The sequence below is a fragment of the Vipera ursinii genome, assembly GCF_947247035.1.
Source record: "Vipera ursinii genome assembly, chromosome: Z".
NCBI classification, from domain to species: domain Eukaryota; kingdom Metazoa; phylum Chordata; class Lepidosauria; order Squamata; family Viperidae; genus Vipera; species Vipera ursinii.
The window spans coordinates 65,434,922-65,453,637 of NC_139517.1; the positions used below are offsets into that span (position 1 = coordinate 65,434,922).

Genomic DNA, 18,716 nt, shown 5'->3' on the forward strand with positions numbered 1-18,716 from the left:
ATATGTAAATGTAAATATTGAAAAACCAATAAAACTTGAATTAAAAAAAACAATACTGTAACTAGTGTGAGTACCAAGGTTTTTGAAATAAGAGATGATAAGAATTGGTGGGCTGGAGAACTGGAAGGCGAGCCTGCATTTCAAACTAATTGGAGAATGTGATTTATGACTGTGAATTAGAGGAGGGAATTGTGCTTTGATACTGTGTGCTCAGGGTAGGGGAATTCAGATTTTGGCTTTGACTATGTAAGTGCCAAAGTTATGCTTCTCAAATAAAGATTCTTTAAGGTAAACAATGTCTTGCAGGTCTTTGAAGAGTTTCATCTGTCGGAACCATGACATTAAGCCAGAATCTCCAACTTTCCAAATTATCTAGGGGTCCCAAGCACCAGTCGCTGTCCCTAGAATAGAGGGATAAGCCAACAAATATTCGGGGAAGGTTTCAGCATGCAGAAAGAGAGGACGCCTGAAGCCAGCACCACAGCAGCAGCTGCTACTCCAGTGGGGGGAGTGACAGCCAGCGAGCTGGTGGAGAAGGAGCTTTTTCAGGACTCCCAGCTGGGGCAAAAGCCAAGTTGCGAGGACAGCTGATGGACCCAGCCCAATGGAGACTCCAGACACTTGAGACAGCCTTGCCACCCTCAAGTGCTTCAAAAGCAGATGAGGTTGAGCTACCACGAAGAGATTCCCGCATATCGCATTCCCCAGATTGGTGGAGAAATACCAAATTGTCTGCCACTGAGGACTCAGGTGAGTAGAAATACCTGTCCACAGCTCGTAGTCAGTCAGTGGAAAAGTTGGTGGAAAAGTTCAAGGAGCTAGAGATGAGAAGCGGAGAGCAACCTTCCCATTCCCCATATGCCAGTGATCAGGATGATCAACGAGGCAGCCACCGCCTCATATCACTACCTGGACCCAGCCGCTATGGTTGATGTGATTGCATCCAGCTTAGATGGCAAGGCTTTAAAGGCAAAACTCTCCAAAAATTTAAGAATGATCGTGGAATACATCATTGGTGTGCACTACCTTTGTTGGTTTAACATCAAAGTAAAACATTCCTGGATTGAAGGCCCACCACATGTGTTGTTCCAGCTGTAGCAAGTCAGACTGTAAAAAAACGCTGTATTAGATCACGTTTTACCAACCATTCAGCGCTCAGCATGGTATGCTTTCAATGAAATGATAATCCAGATACTCTTGTGTTCAGATGATATTCAAGATACGAGAGCTGGTGTGCAAAAGATCATTGACTTGAGGGATGCAGATGATGAGGCGCTGGGAGATTTTACAATATGTGCAAGAAAAATGCCTTTAATCAACACCAAAGCATCCACTCTTCTGCAGTTGATTGATTGGTTTGAAGGTGTATATGAGCCACCTTTGTCATGCAAACTGACTACAGAGGAAATAAAGAAGTTCATTGATGAACCAATGCAAGTACCAGAGTGATCCTGTCATGCCCAGTCAATAGAGAGAGGTGTGAAACAGCTCACAAAGGCAGCAAGTAGAGTATATACACATGAGAAACATGAGGGTTATATCAGAGGCTAAGAGGCAAGTTAGCAGCTGATGTCAAAGAATGAATCAAAACAAGACTTGATGAAACTCACTTAAACATTTTTGTAACTCAGATAATTGTTTTCTGATGTTAGTTTATGATTTGCATGGATGATGTTTTGCTTAGCTAGATAAGATTCATGCAGAAAAAAACTTTAATTTTTGTAGTACAAGGTGTCATTTTGAGAAGATAATGTTAACAGTATTTGGGTTGCAAGAGCCTTTTGTGAGATACATGATCAGACATGGATTTACCAAGCTAAAAGTTGTGAAATTGTAAAAATAACAGCAGATCTGAATTCTTGGTGTAAAAACACATATTTTTAGAACCCCCTCACTGAAAGAAATTACAAATATTAATTTTCACCCATTAAATGACATACATACATGACATACATTGTTCATTCAAAAATTCTATATCGTTAGTATTAATAATGCAGGTCTGACCTACTGATGACATCCAGTAAACCAAGGGCCCCCAACCCCCAGGCTGCAGGGCTGGGCTGGGCCATGGCCTATTTGAAACCAGGCTGTGCACACATGTGCAAATGCAGGTTGATTCACACGTGGTGGGCCAATGTGCACACACATATGCAGTTGTTAAATTAGTTGAATCCTATCTATCTATCTCTTCTGCCAACCTAGCAGTTCTAAAGCACATAAAAATGTAAGTAGAAAAATAGGGACCTCTATGGTGGAAAGGTAACAGCGTTCCGTGCACCTTTGGCATCTAGTCATGCCGGCCACATGACCACGGAGACGTCCTCGGACAAGCGCTGGCTCTTCGGCTTTGAAACGGAGATGAGCACCAGCCCCTAGAGTTGGAAATGACTAGCACACATGTGCGGGGGAACGTTTACCTTTACCTTTATTCTAGTTAAGCCTGAGGTGATCTGAAGTAATTACAAACTATGACTTTTAATAAGATCTATCTGGAGGAGGAGGAGGAGGAGGTCATTACTACTGACAATGCAGGTTCCAGCCAGACATAAAAATCCAATGTATATGGAAATTTACTGATCCCATATTTTTCACTTAGTAATTCTTCAGGTCAAGTTTGATGGCAAGGTAGCAAGAGGAAATTGCTCGTACGGTATCAGCTTTAGAGATTCACACTTTAAAAAAATGATTATATTGATGTGGATTAAATATAGAATGGCATTTTAAATATGGATACTTGATTTTTTAAAATAAAAATGAATTATTGATCAAAATGGGAAAGAGCAAAAATTAAAAAAAGGATTATTAAACATTGTGCCTAATAAAAACACAGTTAGAGATTTTTTGTTTTTGCTGAATTCAGTTTGGTAGCTATAGGCATAGCAAGCTGTAAATAGTGCTATTAATTTCTCCATTTCCTATAAAAATACGATCTGTCTCAAACTCAGATAGAATTAGTTGCAGGAATAAAAGTAGCTACGTCAACATGTGGGAATCTCAGCTGTTACTTCAGTATAAGGCAGGGGTAGGCAACTTCGGCTCTTTTATGACTAGCTGACTCAGGAATTCTGGGTGTTGAAGTCCATGAATCATAAAAGAGCCGAGGATGCCTACCCCTGGTATAAGGCATACTTAGTGAAACATCTAAGTTTCTGCAACAATGTCAAGCCTGAAGCATAACTCTTCATTTCATAAATAAATCCAGTCTGAAAAAAAATGGAAGAGTAATTATGATTCTATATTTATAGGGATTTAGGATTCTCAAGGTAAAGCACAATGGGTTGGTCATGTATTATACTAAGTCAATTTTTTAAAAATAATATTTATTGACTAATTTATAATTCACAACATTATATTTAAACCAGGTCAGTATGATATATAAAGAGTTGACATCTTTTTTTAAAAAAACGACAACCTTCCCATCAGAAATTTTCCTTCACTCATTAGTCTTTCAATATAGTTTCTTATCTTGTAAAAGCTAAGTTGTAGTCCTCAGCTAAAAATTGGAGATGAACATAACAAAGGGCACCATTTTCAATATTTCATGCAACTGGGGTTAAAGAGCAACTTATACTGAACAGAGGCTAAAAATAAACTTAAAAAGCTGTTCAGCACTCTGTCTGTTTAAACATTTAACTAATATATAGATGGGCTTAAATACAGAATTTAAAGTGTTTCAGAGAAATATTTTACTGCTGAGATTATTTTTTCTCAACAATACTGTAAAAAATGACACTCTTTTGCTATTGCATCTCTAGAAGAAATGCAGGCAGTTTGTTTACTAGCTTTTGATTAGAAAGTTGCTTGCAGTAAGGCAAGACAGAATCTATATATTTTGTGTGCTGCCAGATTAAATTCATCCTGACATTGTTAGAAAAATATTGCTTAATAGAATAGAGAAGCTGGAAATAAGAAAAAGAACGTGTTAAAAAGGTAGTACAAGAAAGAGTTTAAAATGGTGAACCCTGTACTTTCACATACTTTCAAGAGTAGAATTTTGATGGCTGTTCACAGTGCATTTGAATCTCCTCGGCAAGACCTAGACACAGTAGAATCCGCCTTTTCTCAGCTGTCAGTTCCTCTTTGGGGATCTGTCCCAAAAGCTTTTTGGCAAAAATGATCAGATCTTGCATGAAAAGGCCAACTGGTGAACGTGGAGCATTAGGGAGACATTCCAAGCACCCACTTTTGAAACAGAAGTTGATCTTCTTATCCCGTTTCATCCCGGGAGCCCTTTCTTCAATCCAAGTCAGAGGCCTTAGTTAAATCAGAAAGACTTTTTTTAAAAAAGAAAGAAACCAAACTTTTCAAACAATTGTTTAAAAGAAAACCATTTGTCTTACTGTCACAAAGATGGCAAAACTGTCAACATTAATTTGTCCAAGCTTTTGAACTTTATGTAAAGAATTGCCATCTAGCGGGAGAGATTCATTTCTTGGTTTGTTATTTGTACTGTTTGAATATACAGAACTGCTAGGGTTCATTGCCTTTATGTTTACTTGTGTGCTTTGCTTGTGTGGTTTCAATAGCAGGAGAGAAAAAGATAGATTCTATAGCCTTGGATGGATAGTACATAATGTATTTGCCAATGTATACTGAAGATGTTCTATGAATTACTGGTTTTAAAACAAAGATATTGCCAAACTAGTACAGTTATGCCTTTGTCAGTGGGAGTCATGAACTGGTCACTGTGGGTCAAGCTGAAACAAAATCATAAAGTCATGTCACAGTGATTAGTGAGCCTGAGCTGTAGTTGGAACCCAGGGGCCAGAAAGCAGATAAAAAGAAATGATACTAGTGCAGCTTTAAATATACAACAAAACAGTTACAGGTGAAACTCAAAAAATTAGAATATCGTGCAAAAGTTCATTTATTTCAGTAATGCAACTTAAAAGGGGAAACTAATATATGAGATAGACTCATTACATGCAAAGCAAGATAGTTCAAGCCATGATTTGTCATAATGGTGATGATTGTGGCGTACAGCTCATGAAAACCCCAAATCCACAATCTCAGAAAATTAGAATATTGTGAAAAGGTGCAATATTCTAGGCTCAAAGTGTCCCAGCTAATTAAGCCATAACACCTGCAAAGGGTTCCTGAGCCTTTAAATGGTCTCTCAGTCTGGTTCAGTAGGAATCACAATCATGGGGAAGACTGCTGACCTGACAGTTGTGCAGAAAACCATCATTCACACCCTCCACAAGGAGGGAAAGCCTCAAAAGGTAATTGCAAAAGAAGTTGGATGTTCCCAAAGTGCTGTATCAAAGCACATTAATAGAAAGTTATGTGGAAGGGAAAAGTGTGGACGAAAAAGGTGCACAAGCAGCACGGATGACCGCAGCCTGGAGAGGATTGTCAGGAAAAGGCCACTCAAAAGTGTTGGGGACTTTCACAAGGAGTGGACTGAGGCTGGAGTCAGTGCATCAAGAGCCACCACACACAGACGGATCCTGGACATGGGCTTCAAATGTTGTATTCCTCTTGTCAAGCCGCTCCTGAACAACAAACAACGTCAGAAGTGTCTTACCTAGGCTAAAGAAAAACAGACTGGGTCTGTTGCTCAGTGGTCCAAAGTCTTCTTTTCTGATGAGAGCAACTTTTGCATCTCATTTGGAGAGGCACACACTGCAAGATGCTTGAAGTCCAGTGTGAAGTTTCCACAGTCTGTGTTGATTTGGGGAGCCATGTCATCTGCTGGTGTTGGTCCACTGTGCTTCATTAAGTCCAGGGTCAACACAGCCATCTACCAGGAGATTTTGGAGCACTTCATGCTTCCTTCCGCAGACGAGCTTTATGGGGACGCTGATTTCATTTTCCTGCAGGACCTGGCACCTGCCCACACTGCCAAAAGCACCAAAATCTGGTTCAATGACCGTGGGATTACTGTGCTTGATTGGCCAGAAAACTTGCCTGACCTGAACCCCACAGAGAATCTATGGGGCATTACCAAGAGAAAGATGAGAGACATGAGACCAAACAATGCAGAAGAGCTGAAGGCTGCTATTGAAGCATCCTGGTCTTCTTCCATAACACCTCAGCAGTGCCACAGGCTGATAGCTTCCATGCCACGCCGCAATGAGGCAGTAATTGCTGCAAAAGGGGCCCAAACCAAGTACTGAGTACATATGCATGCTTATACTTTTCAGAGGTCTGATATTGTTCTATGTACACTCCTTGTTTTATTGATTGCATGTAATATTCTAATTTTCTGAGATTGTGGATTTGGGGTTTTCATGAGCTGTAAGCCATAATCATCACAATTATGACAAATCACGGCTTGAACTAGCTTGCTTTGCATGTAATGAGTCTATCTCATATATTAGTTTCCCCTTTTAAGTTGCATTACTGAAATAAAGTTGCATTACTGTGTGTATATACACTGTGAATGTGTGTCAACAGCAGATTGGTGTACACGTATTGCTCCCCAGATGTGGAACTGATGACTGTTACAGTATATGTAGGCCTTTCTATCTGCCTAGAGAAATTACTGCGGTAATTATTACAGCTGTTTATGTTCCACCTGATGCCAATGTCAGCATGGCACTTTCCAAGCTGTATGACGTCATCACCAGGCAGCAGCAAACTCACCCAGAGGGTGCTCTTGTCGTGGCTGGGGACTTCAATCAAGCTTGTCTGAAGACAGTTCTCCCCAAGTTTGTACAATATGTGCAAGTTTCCACCAGAGGAAAGAACACTTTAGACCACGTGTATTCCAATCTGAAACAGGCATACAGAGCTTTCCCTCTCCCCCACCTGGGTACATCTGACCATCTTTCACTCCTGTTGTGCCCAAAGTATGTCCCTCTGAGGAAAAGAACTCAGGCAGTCACAAAAAGGGTCAAAACCTGGCCAGTGGGTGCTCTCAGCCAGTTGCAGGACTGCTTTGAAACCACTGACTGGAGTGTATTCGAAGAACATGATCTGAATGCATATACAGATGCTGTACTCTCTTATATTAGAACATGCACTGATAGTGTAACAACAGATAAGTGCATTAGAGTTTACGGGAACTGTAAACCCTGGATGACTGCAGAGATACGAACACTCCTGAGAGCCCGGGATTCTGCCCTTAAGGCAGGGTACAGGGACACATACAGAGAGGCCAGGGCAAATCTCAAAAGAGGCATTAGGATGGCGAAACAACAATATAAACACAAGGTGGAGAACCACTCAGCAGACAACGATCTGAGGCAAGTATGGCAGAGACTGCAGCACTTAACCAACTACAAGGGCAGTACGAGGAGCATGGTTAACACCAATGCCTCGTTGGCTGAGGAGCTGAATATCTTCTTCGCTTGCTATGAGGTAAAAAGACCAGACCCCGTAGCCTCTGCTGGCCAGCCTTCTGATTCTCAGCCACTCACCCTGTGTGAACACCAAGTGAGAACTGTATTGAAGGCTGTGAATCCCAGCAAAGCCGCAGGCCCAGATGGGGTGCTGGGGATAGTGGTTAGGAATTGTGCCGACCAATTAGCAGGGGTCCTGACAAGGATTTTTAACACCTCCTTGCAAACGGCATGTGTACCATCGTGCTTGAAAGCAGCTACCATTGTCCCGGTCCCCAAGAAAACCGCAGTTGAGTGCCTGAACGACTACAGACCTATTGCATTTCATCTGTAGTCATGAAATGCTTCGAAAGACTGCTTCTCCAACATCTCAGGACATGCCTCCCACTGGATTTTGATAAACATCAATTTGCCTATAGGGGAAATAGGTTGACAGACGATGCCATAGCTACTGCTTTACACTCTGTAGCAAGTCATCTTGAGAAACCTGGAAGTTATGTCAGGATGCTTTTTGTTGACTATAGCTCGGCTTTCAACACCATTTTGCCGAGCATTCTCATCAAGAAGCTGACTGACTTGAAATTCTCTCCTGCCATCTGCAATTGGATTCAAGACTTTCTTAGGGACCAGTTACAAACAGTGAGGGTCAGGTCTGCTTTGTCCACCCCCCTGAAGCTTTGCACCGGCTCGCCACAGGGCTGTGTGCTTAGCCCCTACCTGTACTCTTTATACACATATGACTGTGTATCATGTGACCCATCCACTGTGATAATTAAGTTTGCAGATGATACAACTGTGGTGGATCTCATTACAGGTGGGGAAGAGACAGCATACAGGGCGGAGGTACAAAAACTATCCATATGGTGTAGTAGTAACAACAACTTGCACCTGAACATCGGCAAGATGAAAGAGATGGTGCTAGACTTCCGGAGAAAAAAGGAGGAACCTGCTCCACTTTACATCGGGGAGGACTGTGTGGAGAGAGTTTCCTTCTTTAAATTTCTGCGAGTCTACCTCTGTGAAGATCTGACCTGGAAAGTTAATACAACCCAGCTGGCTAGAAAGGCCCAACAGAGGCTTCACTTTCTCAGGGTCTTGCGGAAGAACAGGGTAGAACAACGGCTAATGACCCTCTTTTACTGGTCTACTATAGAGAGCGTCCTCTCGTATGGTATTGTGGTTTGGTATGCTGGTCTGACAGCCGCGGATAGGAAAGTATTACAGAGGGTGGTGAGTACAGCACAAGACATTGTGGGCTGTCCCCTGACACCACTGGATGACATCGCCAGGGCTCGTTGCCTTGGAAGAGTGAGGAAAATTCTCAGGGATGACTCACACACTAGACGGTATCTTTTTACTCTCCTACCATCGGGTAGGAGATATAGGAGTATAGCCAGCCACACCAACAGGCTGAAAAACAGCTTTTATCCATGGGCTGTTAGGCTTTTGAATGAGAAATAACTTTTGTGAATTTTATGCAGAATTGACTTGGGAGGCCGGTGTGTGGTGTAGTTGGTTCACATGGTGTAGTAAGATGGAGGGTTTGTTGTCACTGTGTGTTGGGGGGTGGGAGTACAAAGGGAGGCTCTGCTAATCTCAATGTACACATAGTTGTACTTTGACAATAAAGGTTCATTTCATTTAAATGAACTTTTGCACAATATTCTAATTTTTCGAGTTTCACCTGTACATTCCTATATTTTTCTATATTGGATTCAAGAGATGTTGGGATTGCAATCTATTTTTGTTAACTGTTTTGAGAGACTATAGATTGTGAATATTTTATTAGGAAATAGAGAAAAGAATGTACAATGATAACATACCTTTTGAAAAAGGGGCATCTTATCACAGCAGGTTTATCACAAAGTATAGCAAAATACTCTATCATGAAATTTCATGGGTATTTCATGGGCCACTTCTGATTCTTTATGTTTGTGGGAATATTAATTTAGATGTGATGCCTCCTTTAAAACACATTGCAGTTTATGCTTCTCCAAAGACATTTTCTTGTATATATAATTTTTATTAAATAAATGTTTTAAAATAATAAAAAACATACAAATTTTGAAAGAGAAAAAATAAGAAAAGTAAAGTAAGTGAAGAAAAATGGAAATGGACAAGGAAGAAAGGAAAGAAAAGGAAATAAGGATAATATATAAATAAATTACTAACTGATTTTTTAATAGTCAGTAATAAATATAGTTATTGTCTTTTCTTTAATTAAACAAGACAATTTTGTCATCTCTGCTAATTCAGTCATTCTCATCAGCCATTCTCCATGCTGATTTAGTCCTTCTGTTTTTGTGCATTTTGCAGTGCCCTCACCAAAAGAATTTTCATGTGTTTGGTCAGGAATAAATCAACAATACTTTTAAGTTTATCAGTCACTCATGTTAGATGTTGAAATGTAGGCTTCGGTCATGGTTACACACCCATAAATAAGAACTACCAAATATTCAGCAACTGCAAATAGATAACATCACTGAAATAATGCCAGTAGGAAACTGCCATAGAATAGAATAGATTTAGAGCTCTATATGTACAGTATGTCAGACAAAAGTTAAGAGAGTAGTATGACATTCGGAAACTGTTTACATAAGCTCTACAAAGACAATATAGATATTGTTGTCCTAGATAAGCTGGCAACAGATCCTGCAATATTCAAAATACTGCTTTGTGTATATGTTAATATGCAATTCATCATTTTTTCAGTGTTGGATACTTTTGCCCATCTCTTAGCACCACATGCTAATATTGCTTATGTTTCATGGAAAGTGACTAAATAGCTAATTGTTATTATATGACTTTTCTGTTTGAACTAGAAACCCAAGACCTACAAAATCGATACAAAACTCACCCCTGCTAGTCTCCACTGTCTTTTCCCCCTTCTTTAGGTTTGCAGAATTATTATAGAATTAAGTCAAGTCACAACTGGCAGAGTTTTAGTGCTAGGTTTTCAAGTCTAGATCTAACAGCTCTTGGTTTTTTATAATGAACTTCACTTTTACCCTATACTTTTTCTTTTCCCTTACCCTGCCTTACTTTCCCATTATTTTCATTTATCTATCTATTTTATATTTTAACAAACTAATAAAATTATATCTATAAAAATGAACTTCAGATGAAATCCTGCTTCAAAAGGTTAGCCACAGTGAACTCAATGGGAGTGATTTCAGAATAGATGTATAGGATGTTGAAGATCAGATATTAGGTGTCAGTCTGCTAATTCTTTCTCTGTAATGAGTAGTTTGCACAGCTCACCAAAGCAGGCTGAAATAGGATTCTATATTTTTTTGTTCAGGAACTTGTGTGATCTATCAAATTGAATGAATCAGGGAATCACTTTAAACCATAACATAGTTGCTTTCCTTAGACACAGCATTCCGTTTGAATATAGCAACTGTGTTCTGTTAGTCCGGGTTTAGAGTTACTATGTTGTATGAACCCAATCAGTAAATAGTAAAGACAAAAAATGTAATGCAAAAAATGCATCAGGAAGGGACTCTTTCATACAGATTATCAGACAAAATTCAGGGAAAATAGGGTGGGAGTTTTTGGAAAACCAGGCATTCTCAGTCACCAGACCATGTTGCCTGGAAACTGGAAAAGAAGAAAGCCAGCAGATGGGTCATGAGTTATCCAGTGTGATCAAAATAACTGTCAGGCTTTAATGACAGTCAAAACCAGAATTTTGGAATGCACATGGTTATGGCGTTAATAAAATTTTGGAAGCTTGTCAGAGCTTTACTCAGATTTCTAATATAATGAAGCCAGATTTGCTTTGCATTTCTTTCTCATACCTTTTCTTCTGAGGACTTAAAAATTATTTTTCTCTGTCTCACCTTTCGATCTATTCTCTTCTCCTTCCCAGTGTCAAACTAAGCACATGGTTACATCTAGCTGTGATAAATGCCACCTTATGGGAGGGGGTAGTTCAGCCAGCTTTGAAAAAAGCAGTAGTTCATCCCCTCAAGACACATTCTTGGTGTGACTTCCAGGAAACAAATAGAGAACTGAAGACTATGATGGAATGAACAGTCAGCAAGTAGAGTGGTTCCTCTCTGGACAAGGAGAGAACTTGAGATCACTGACATGTGCTCCAGGCTGTTGCACCTTGTGAGAAGACTGAAAGATAATGGTCTTCAGCAGATTCAGAGCTCTGGGAGTTGCGGCAATAGCCATTTAGAGCCTTCAAAAGGACATTCAACTTCCATACTTCCTTTTCTGATCCTTTTAAAAATTGGTTAACTACTTTGCAGCTATTAGGAAACATTTGATTAACAAATTTGAAAATACCATGTGAGTTTTCTTGAATCCTTAGTGAAAGAAGTTTTAAATACAAGTTTAACTACTTAAATAAACAGCAAAAGGATAATTAAAACTTTGAAAAGTTACAAATGGACTATTGTATTATTTATTTATTTATTTATTTATTTATTTATTTATTTATTTATTTATTTGCAACCCATCTCACTGCAAGGTCTAGATAGATTTGAAATAAGATTTTACAATTAATTATAGGAGAACATATTCATTTTTTATGTATCTTTCAGCATTCAGCTGGGGTGGAATTTTTTTATGTTTAATATTTTATGTTTAATGATAGATGTAGTTGATTTAAGGGTTTTTTGTACACAAGGGTTTTTTTCTTAAACATCTTAAAAATTACAAGGATATACAAATAACAAATTAAGAATTTGGTTTGATCTGGATTATTTTCCTGTATTAGAGTTACAAAAAACAACTTGTTAAAGATTTGAAGACTTTTGTGAGATGGACAAAGAAAAAATGAAAAGAAATCAAATTCTAAGGCATTATTTGAAGGAACTACAAATTAAGATTGTTAAAAATAAAAGGAAGCAGTGTAACATTTGTTTATCTGATCAAGACTAAAATAGATATTTATCTCTGATAACTCTTGACAGAACTTTGCTGATCAGAACTTAACAAGGTTTTAAAGATTTGTTTATAGAAAAGAGATGGGATATGGGAAGAAGTAATCATTTGTTGTATTTTAAAAGAAGGTGATGTTATAAATTGTTTATACTTGTGATAAAGGGAGAAATAATTTTTTATAAAGTTGTTTTCTTTTTCTTTCCACATTTTTATTTTTATTTCTTTTTTGTTGTTTTTTCTTTTTTTCTTTTTGCAGATCAGTAATGATTGACTTTAAGGGTACCCTTTCAGGAACTCGGCTACAGATGCTGCTCCTCAGATTCAGTTAAACTTACTGCTAAAGCGGCAATTTGGCCCTGGGTCTATGAACATTTTACGATGAAGTCAGTGAAACTATGGTAGAATATTAGGCAGCATATTTAAATTACTTAGCAATCAATACTAATCATAGTATTAAGTCAAGAACTAGAAGTCCTGAAGCATAAATGAAAGAGCATGGAATAAATAAAGTAGAACAAAAGTGGAAAGTTTAAGAAACAGATCATATGCTGCCAGGGAAAACATCAAGAACCAATAATATGACTAGTGGAAAAAATATAATAATAATTACAATAAGGAAAGATCAACTTTATTCAAAAAATATTTACTAATGACTAGCAAAATGATAGGAACATGGTGGCTCAGTGGGTTAGGACGCTGAGCTTGTCGATCAGAAGGTCGGCAGTTTGGCGGGTCAAATCCCGAGTGCCGCGTAACAGAGTGAGCACCTGTTACTCGTCCCAGCTTCTGCCAACCTAGCAGTTCGAAAGCACGTAAAAATGCAAGTAGAAAAATAGGGACCACTACGGTGGGAAGGTAACAGCGTTCCATGCACCTTTGGCATCTAATCATGCCGGCCACATGACCACAGAGACGTCCTCGGACAATTGCTGGCTCTTCGGCTTTGAAACAGAGATGAGCACCGGCCCTTAGAGTTGAAAACGACTAGCACGCATGTGCGGGGGAACCTTTACCTTCACCTTTACCTTTACCTAGCAAAATGATCTGGTCTTAATTTCAGAGTGTATTAGAGTTGGGCTGCTAATAAAGTCAAATGAGTGGATGGATGGATGGATGGATGAATGAATGAGTGAATGAAATCCTATACATTGTAAGGTTTTTGCAAAGATAAAAACGTTGTTTCTCTAATGATGTAGAAACCAGAATAAAATTATTTTGATTAATTAACATTTCTAGTGCTTAACAAAACCAACCTTTTGTTTGCTGTCTGAAAATGTACTGTCATTCTGAAGTAGTTTTTTTCTTTCTGTTGTTCTCTTGTGGCAGAAGTGACAGTGAGATCTCCAAAAAGATCCACCAACCAGGTGAGGCGAGCAATGCCACTAAAAGATGGAAATCCTGAATATCTTTCATCCAATGGACCCCCTTGAGGAATAATAAAGAAAACTTGAAATCAAAAGCTGGAAAAGAGAAGATTTTAAATCTTCATACAGAATTTATATTACAAATGACTAGAAAGTATGAGACGTGATCTACATATATAAGTGGCAGACTGAACTGTAGTACTTTAAGCTATAATTGACAAATACAGAATATCATACTTTTGGTTGTTCTCCTTCTAAATATTTATTTTTTCATAGCAAACAAAGGGCATAGTTGTCCTCAAAGGGCTGATCTGCAATTTTATGTTCACAATAAATACTATTCAAAATACCCTTTCTCTACCTTTAGTATGAAATGACTCAATCCATTCATGACACAAACCTAGATATACAAATATTTTCCAAATCAGGGTGACATATGAAGTCAAAGGACTAACCTGTGAAATGTAATGTTCCCTTCACAAGCTCCTTTCCTGACACTTCTTTCTTCAGTTGTTTGTATTCCTCTGTTAGTAGTTCAATATGTTCCACATGGAGGATCTTGCCTGACATTGAGCCAATTTATATTTGGACAGTTTACTTGTTACGATCACAAAGCAATTAATACTTAAGAATAGCAGAACATCCCCCCAAAAGAGTTGTCACTACATTAACTGTATTGGGAAGTCATGAAAGAAATTGTATGTTTGTAATTTCTTATCTCCTAGTTGTGAAAGTCATAACTCTTTAGATAAGGGATTAGTAACTTTTAGGAAAGAGGCAAGAACTAGCTATTCTGTTGTCCTGCATCAAGATGCTATATCAAGGGAAAGAAAAGCAACATTTCTCATATTCTCATTTTTATTCAACTATTGATAAAGAACCAAACAGATTTACGATTGTATTGTCCTATAATGTACACTCTTTTATTCCGTTCAGTCATGCCTAGTTCTCAGAGACTGTGTCAACAAGTCCCTGCAGTTTTCTAGGCAACGTTTTTCAGATGTGGTTTGCCATTGTTTCCTTCCTAGAGTTGTGAGAAACTGATTGGTCCAAGATCACCAAGCTGGCTTTGTGCCTAAGGCAGGACTACAGTTCATGGTCTCTCAGTTTATTAACCACTACACCAAATTGGCTCTCTTACAATCTACATTACAAAGTCCTAAATTCCAAAATAAAAAATTTGATTAGACTCTTCAGATTCAATCAGTAATACAATATCCCTATTTAGTATATGAAAAGAACTGAATCCATTAAGGTTATAGATGCTTAGGTTCTAAATGGATAACATTACTTAAGATGCTACCTACTATTTAAAGTTCTATCTTAAACAATTCTGACTTTGGGGGGAGAGGGAAGAGGAGATTAAAAAATAATTTGAGTATCAACATTTAAACAATAGATGTGGATTTGTATTATATATTACCTTTCAGCTCTGCCAACTCCCAAAGTTCATGAGCTACCTTTGCAGACAATGCCAAAGGATACTCAACAAGGACATGCTTGCCAGCCTCTAGGAACTTTCTTATAGAAAAGAAAAAAAAATTATACTTCCCTTAGGAAGATGAAAGCAGTCTATAGATATCCCCCAATTATTATCAGCAGTCTTAGAAAACTATCATATCTAAAGCCCACTTTGGTCTTCCTCTAGTCTAAGTAAACACATTTAAAGCCATAACTGTAGACACTAGACAGCATGGACCAATATTCATTTGTTATACACATGTAAATAATGAAAGCAATTCCCAGTATGATACATGTATATTTATTCTGCTGCTTTTCTCACTATCATAATTTTGAAAGCTGGGAAAGGGTACAATTTAAATATTGTGATATTTGATTTGCATCTGAATGTAAAGCTTAATATTTTTTTTTCAGAATTTGGTTCTAAAATGTAACTGATGGATGCCTAGTTGTTGATTATCACCAGTTTGATACAGCAGAAAATGTTAGTGGCTTCTATTCTGTTTTCCACTAGATAAAAAAATCTGTATACCTTGCCGATAATGAAAATAAGGTAAAAAAAACATGCACGCGTGCGTGCACACACACACACGCACACATCTATACACAAATAATAAAAAACCCCACCCAAGTATTTTTCATTTTAAGTGTATTTTAAATCTTTTAATGGATACTAATTGTCAATTGTATCAACAGACTGTAACTATAGGAAAGCTAGAATGTCCAGATTCTCTAGAAAGTTGTAAAAATTTTTGCAAATAAATAATAGTTTGCTGCCTTCTAAAATTTTGCCCTGATTATGATATTATTTGTGTCATGTTTTAAAATTTTGATCTCCCCCTTGGCTATTTTGCTGTTTAGAGTGGTAATTAATTAATGAACATTCTAATGGCATTTTCATATTAAGAATTCAAAAGGCAATACCTTACACTTTCAGTATGGTTTTGGTTATCTGTACTGATGATGGCAGCATGGACCTCTGGGTTGTCTAGAGCTTCTTGCAGACTAATTTGCTTGACTTGATAAACATCATCTAGAGTTCTTCTAGTTTTAGCAGAAAAAGAAAGGAATTCTAAGAAAGACTTCCATGAGAATTCCCAGATTATAAAACAGCACAAGAAGAAGTATTAACATCTTAATGGTTAGATCTAGGAAGTCCTAACTGAAATTGTCTTTCAAGTATAGTTTCAATGTGTTTGTTAATTTTGATAATATGATCAATTGATGCCTCTCTTCTTTAGCCTACTGTCCTGTTTCAAAATCCTGTTCTGATCCATATACTGTATGAGGTTAAAATATTAACAAGGATAAGGTTTCTAACAATATACTTCTCAGTTTATGGAATTATTTCTGGGAGGACTTCACAAGTAAACCTGAAAAAAACACATGTGCCATATAGTACAGCTATTGCTTAGTATTAAAATTGAAAGCCAGCTTGATTACTATAGCAAAACAGTGGAAACCTGAATTCAAAACAGTTGCTTCAAGTTTGAAAAACATTGCTCTGGATATGAAATTGATTACTTCAACATTTTTGAAAATGTTGACCTTATCTTATAAAAGTATGTTACAACATTGAAAAAGTATAGAACCGTTCAAACAGCCTATCTGAAAGCCAGAGTAGTTTTTACAAATTTAAAATAGGTTGTGAATTTGAAATTGTTTGCATGCTATTAGTCTTCAATATTTGGAGAAAATTAGCAATAGTAACTGAAAAATACAATTGTCCTCATTCAGTGAGAGATACATTACAAATATTAATATGGAAAAACAGGATTTGTGATTTCTAGCACAAATGCTCTCAATGGTGATATAAATATAGAAGACAGTGCAAGTTTAAGAATCCAGGCATTACTCTGCATTAAATGAATCATATTACTTCACAACTATTTCTATGTTTTGCCATTTAACTCACTCAGCTCTACCATTACATTCTGAATATGAAATCGGTGTTAATATTTCAATTAGGTAATGAGAATAAAGCTAGAGGGTTCTAAAAACTATGGGACTCCATAGTCAATTCAAGGCATACATTTGTCTGACTACAATGCATCTAGTTAACTTAAATAAAGAGGCCCCTCTCACCTAGAAACAAATCCCAATAATTTAAGATGTTCAGCAGGACTGGAAGACAAAGGATTCAGCAAATCTCTGATTCGTACAGATCCAGCAATTCCAATTCCAATCACTACTGTTCCAAACATTGCCAGTTCTAGATGAAAAAGGAGAAAGGAAAGGAACAGTAACAAAAAATATATGAAAAAGTATCTGGCTTTTGAGTTACTGCTAAGGCAAGCATAAAAACCAATTTAAGACATAATTCAAGGAAATGCAGTTATTTGCTTTTAATGGTGAAATTGCATAACTGTAATTACCACATTCTTCTAAACTTTGAATATTTTTCTCATCTTTTCAGAAGTTTGTTCTTCCTTTTCTCTCTTTGCTATTTTTATCTATACACTAACTTTTCATTTTTTATTTAGTACCCCCTTTCCTGTCAATTTACACGTGGAGTGAATGAATAAGAACAGTTTCTATTAATTTTCTGGACAGCCTTTACAAGCAGGCATATAAAAGATTCTCTGGAACTTTTTAAATTTACTCAACTTGCCTGAGTGGTACCCATCATCCTTCTAAAAGATTGAGAATAATTTTATTAAATTCCTCATATGTGTTAGGAAAATTAGGCTAAATGGCCAGCAGCAGGCCTCTCCAATATTCCATCCATTCCTGCACTCTGTCAGCAATTTTCTGGATGAGGTGAGGCAACAGTATAAAAAAAAAAGCAGGTGGTCCAACAAGAATCATAAAACATGGACAGAAGTATATACCTGGGACAAACAGGGTGAGACCTTCTGTTGAATTGATGTAGGCAGGTCACAAAAGGTGCCTTTCCTACATACAGAAGAATATCAGAGTTAGTACTGAAAGTAATATTATTCAGAGTTGAGTCTCAACTTAATCTACTTTTTCTGTGTCCTAGAGATAAGTTCTACATACTTTAATCTGCTTCAGTTAAATACAACTGACTTGTTATCACTCAGAAGCAGTACATGAGTGTCAAACAGAAATCCAGGGTTGTTTTTTTTTGTTAAAACAGGACACAGTTCCAACGAAAGTGTAATATGATTTTTACTTTTTAAAAAAATAGGTTTTTTTCCTTTAAAAATCATGAGTTCTGTTCTCTATAATGCTATAATTTTATTATACTGTAATTAAAAAAGCAGGCTGGTTTCAGAAAACTTCATTTTTCCCAGCTGAAATCACACTCGCTTCTTCATTGAAAGTTTTCATAATAAAACTTTCAGAAATTTTGGTTAATTGTAAAAAAAAACACATAACTTCCACTTGTTTATCAGTTTAAAAAATCATGGAGAATTATGCTGTTATTTTTTATAAAAGTCATCTATACCACCACCTACCAATAGCCTAAGACATTGTTTAAATCAACTTCACAGTTTACTGTCTCTTTTATCAATGGGAATTTTCCTATTAATTTTTATATTCACAGATATCTGTGATTAAGAGGACTAACTCTATGTTCAAAAGGCAACAGTTATGTACTTTGAAGTGTTTGATTCAAAGCTAGTTTAAAGAGTTTGGGGGCAGTTTGCCTTCCAGTCCGTTAAAGGGACTGCCTGGACAAGTCCCTTTAATTTTCATTCTATCATGGAAACTATCTGAAATGAATTATTGCTTTTCCTGATTA

At 37.3% G+C, this 18,716-nt stretch overlaps 1 protein-coding gene across 2 annotated transcripts in view; it reads right to left on the bottom strand.

Moving 5' to 3' along the window:
* Positions 1-403: 403 nt before the first annotated feature.
* Positions 404-18,716, bottom strand: part of BLVRA (biliverdin reductase A) — a 46,676-nt gene continuing 28,363 nt past the window's right edge. The window contains exons 2-8 of one of the 2 annotated variants that reach the window (XM_083377369.1): positions 17,839-17,902; positions 17,093-17,219; positions 15,932-16,051; positions 14,970-15,067; positions 14,002-14,109; positions 13,436-13,607; positions 404-4,254 (exon numbers count right to left, since the gene is read on the bottom strand). In XM_083377369.1, the coding sequence (XP_083233495.1) occupies positions 3,981-4,254; positions 13,436-13,607; positions 14,002-14,109; positions 14,970-15,067; positions 15,932-16,051; positions 17,093-17,211 (891 nt within the window). In that variant the 5' untranslated portion in view covers positions 17,212-17,219; positions 17,839-17,902 and the 3' untranslated portion in view covers positions 404-3,980. The remainder of the gene's footprint in view (positions 4,255-13,435; positions 13,608-14,001; positions 14,110-14,969; positions 15,068-15,931; positions 16,052-17,092; positions 17,220-17,838; positions 17,903-18,716) is intronic. The other variant, XM_083377368.1, reaches the window with a different exon arrangement.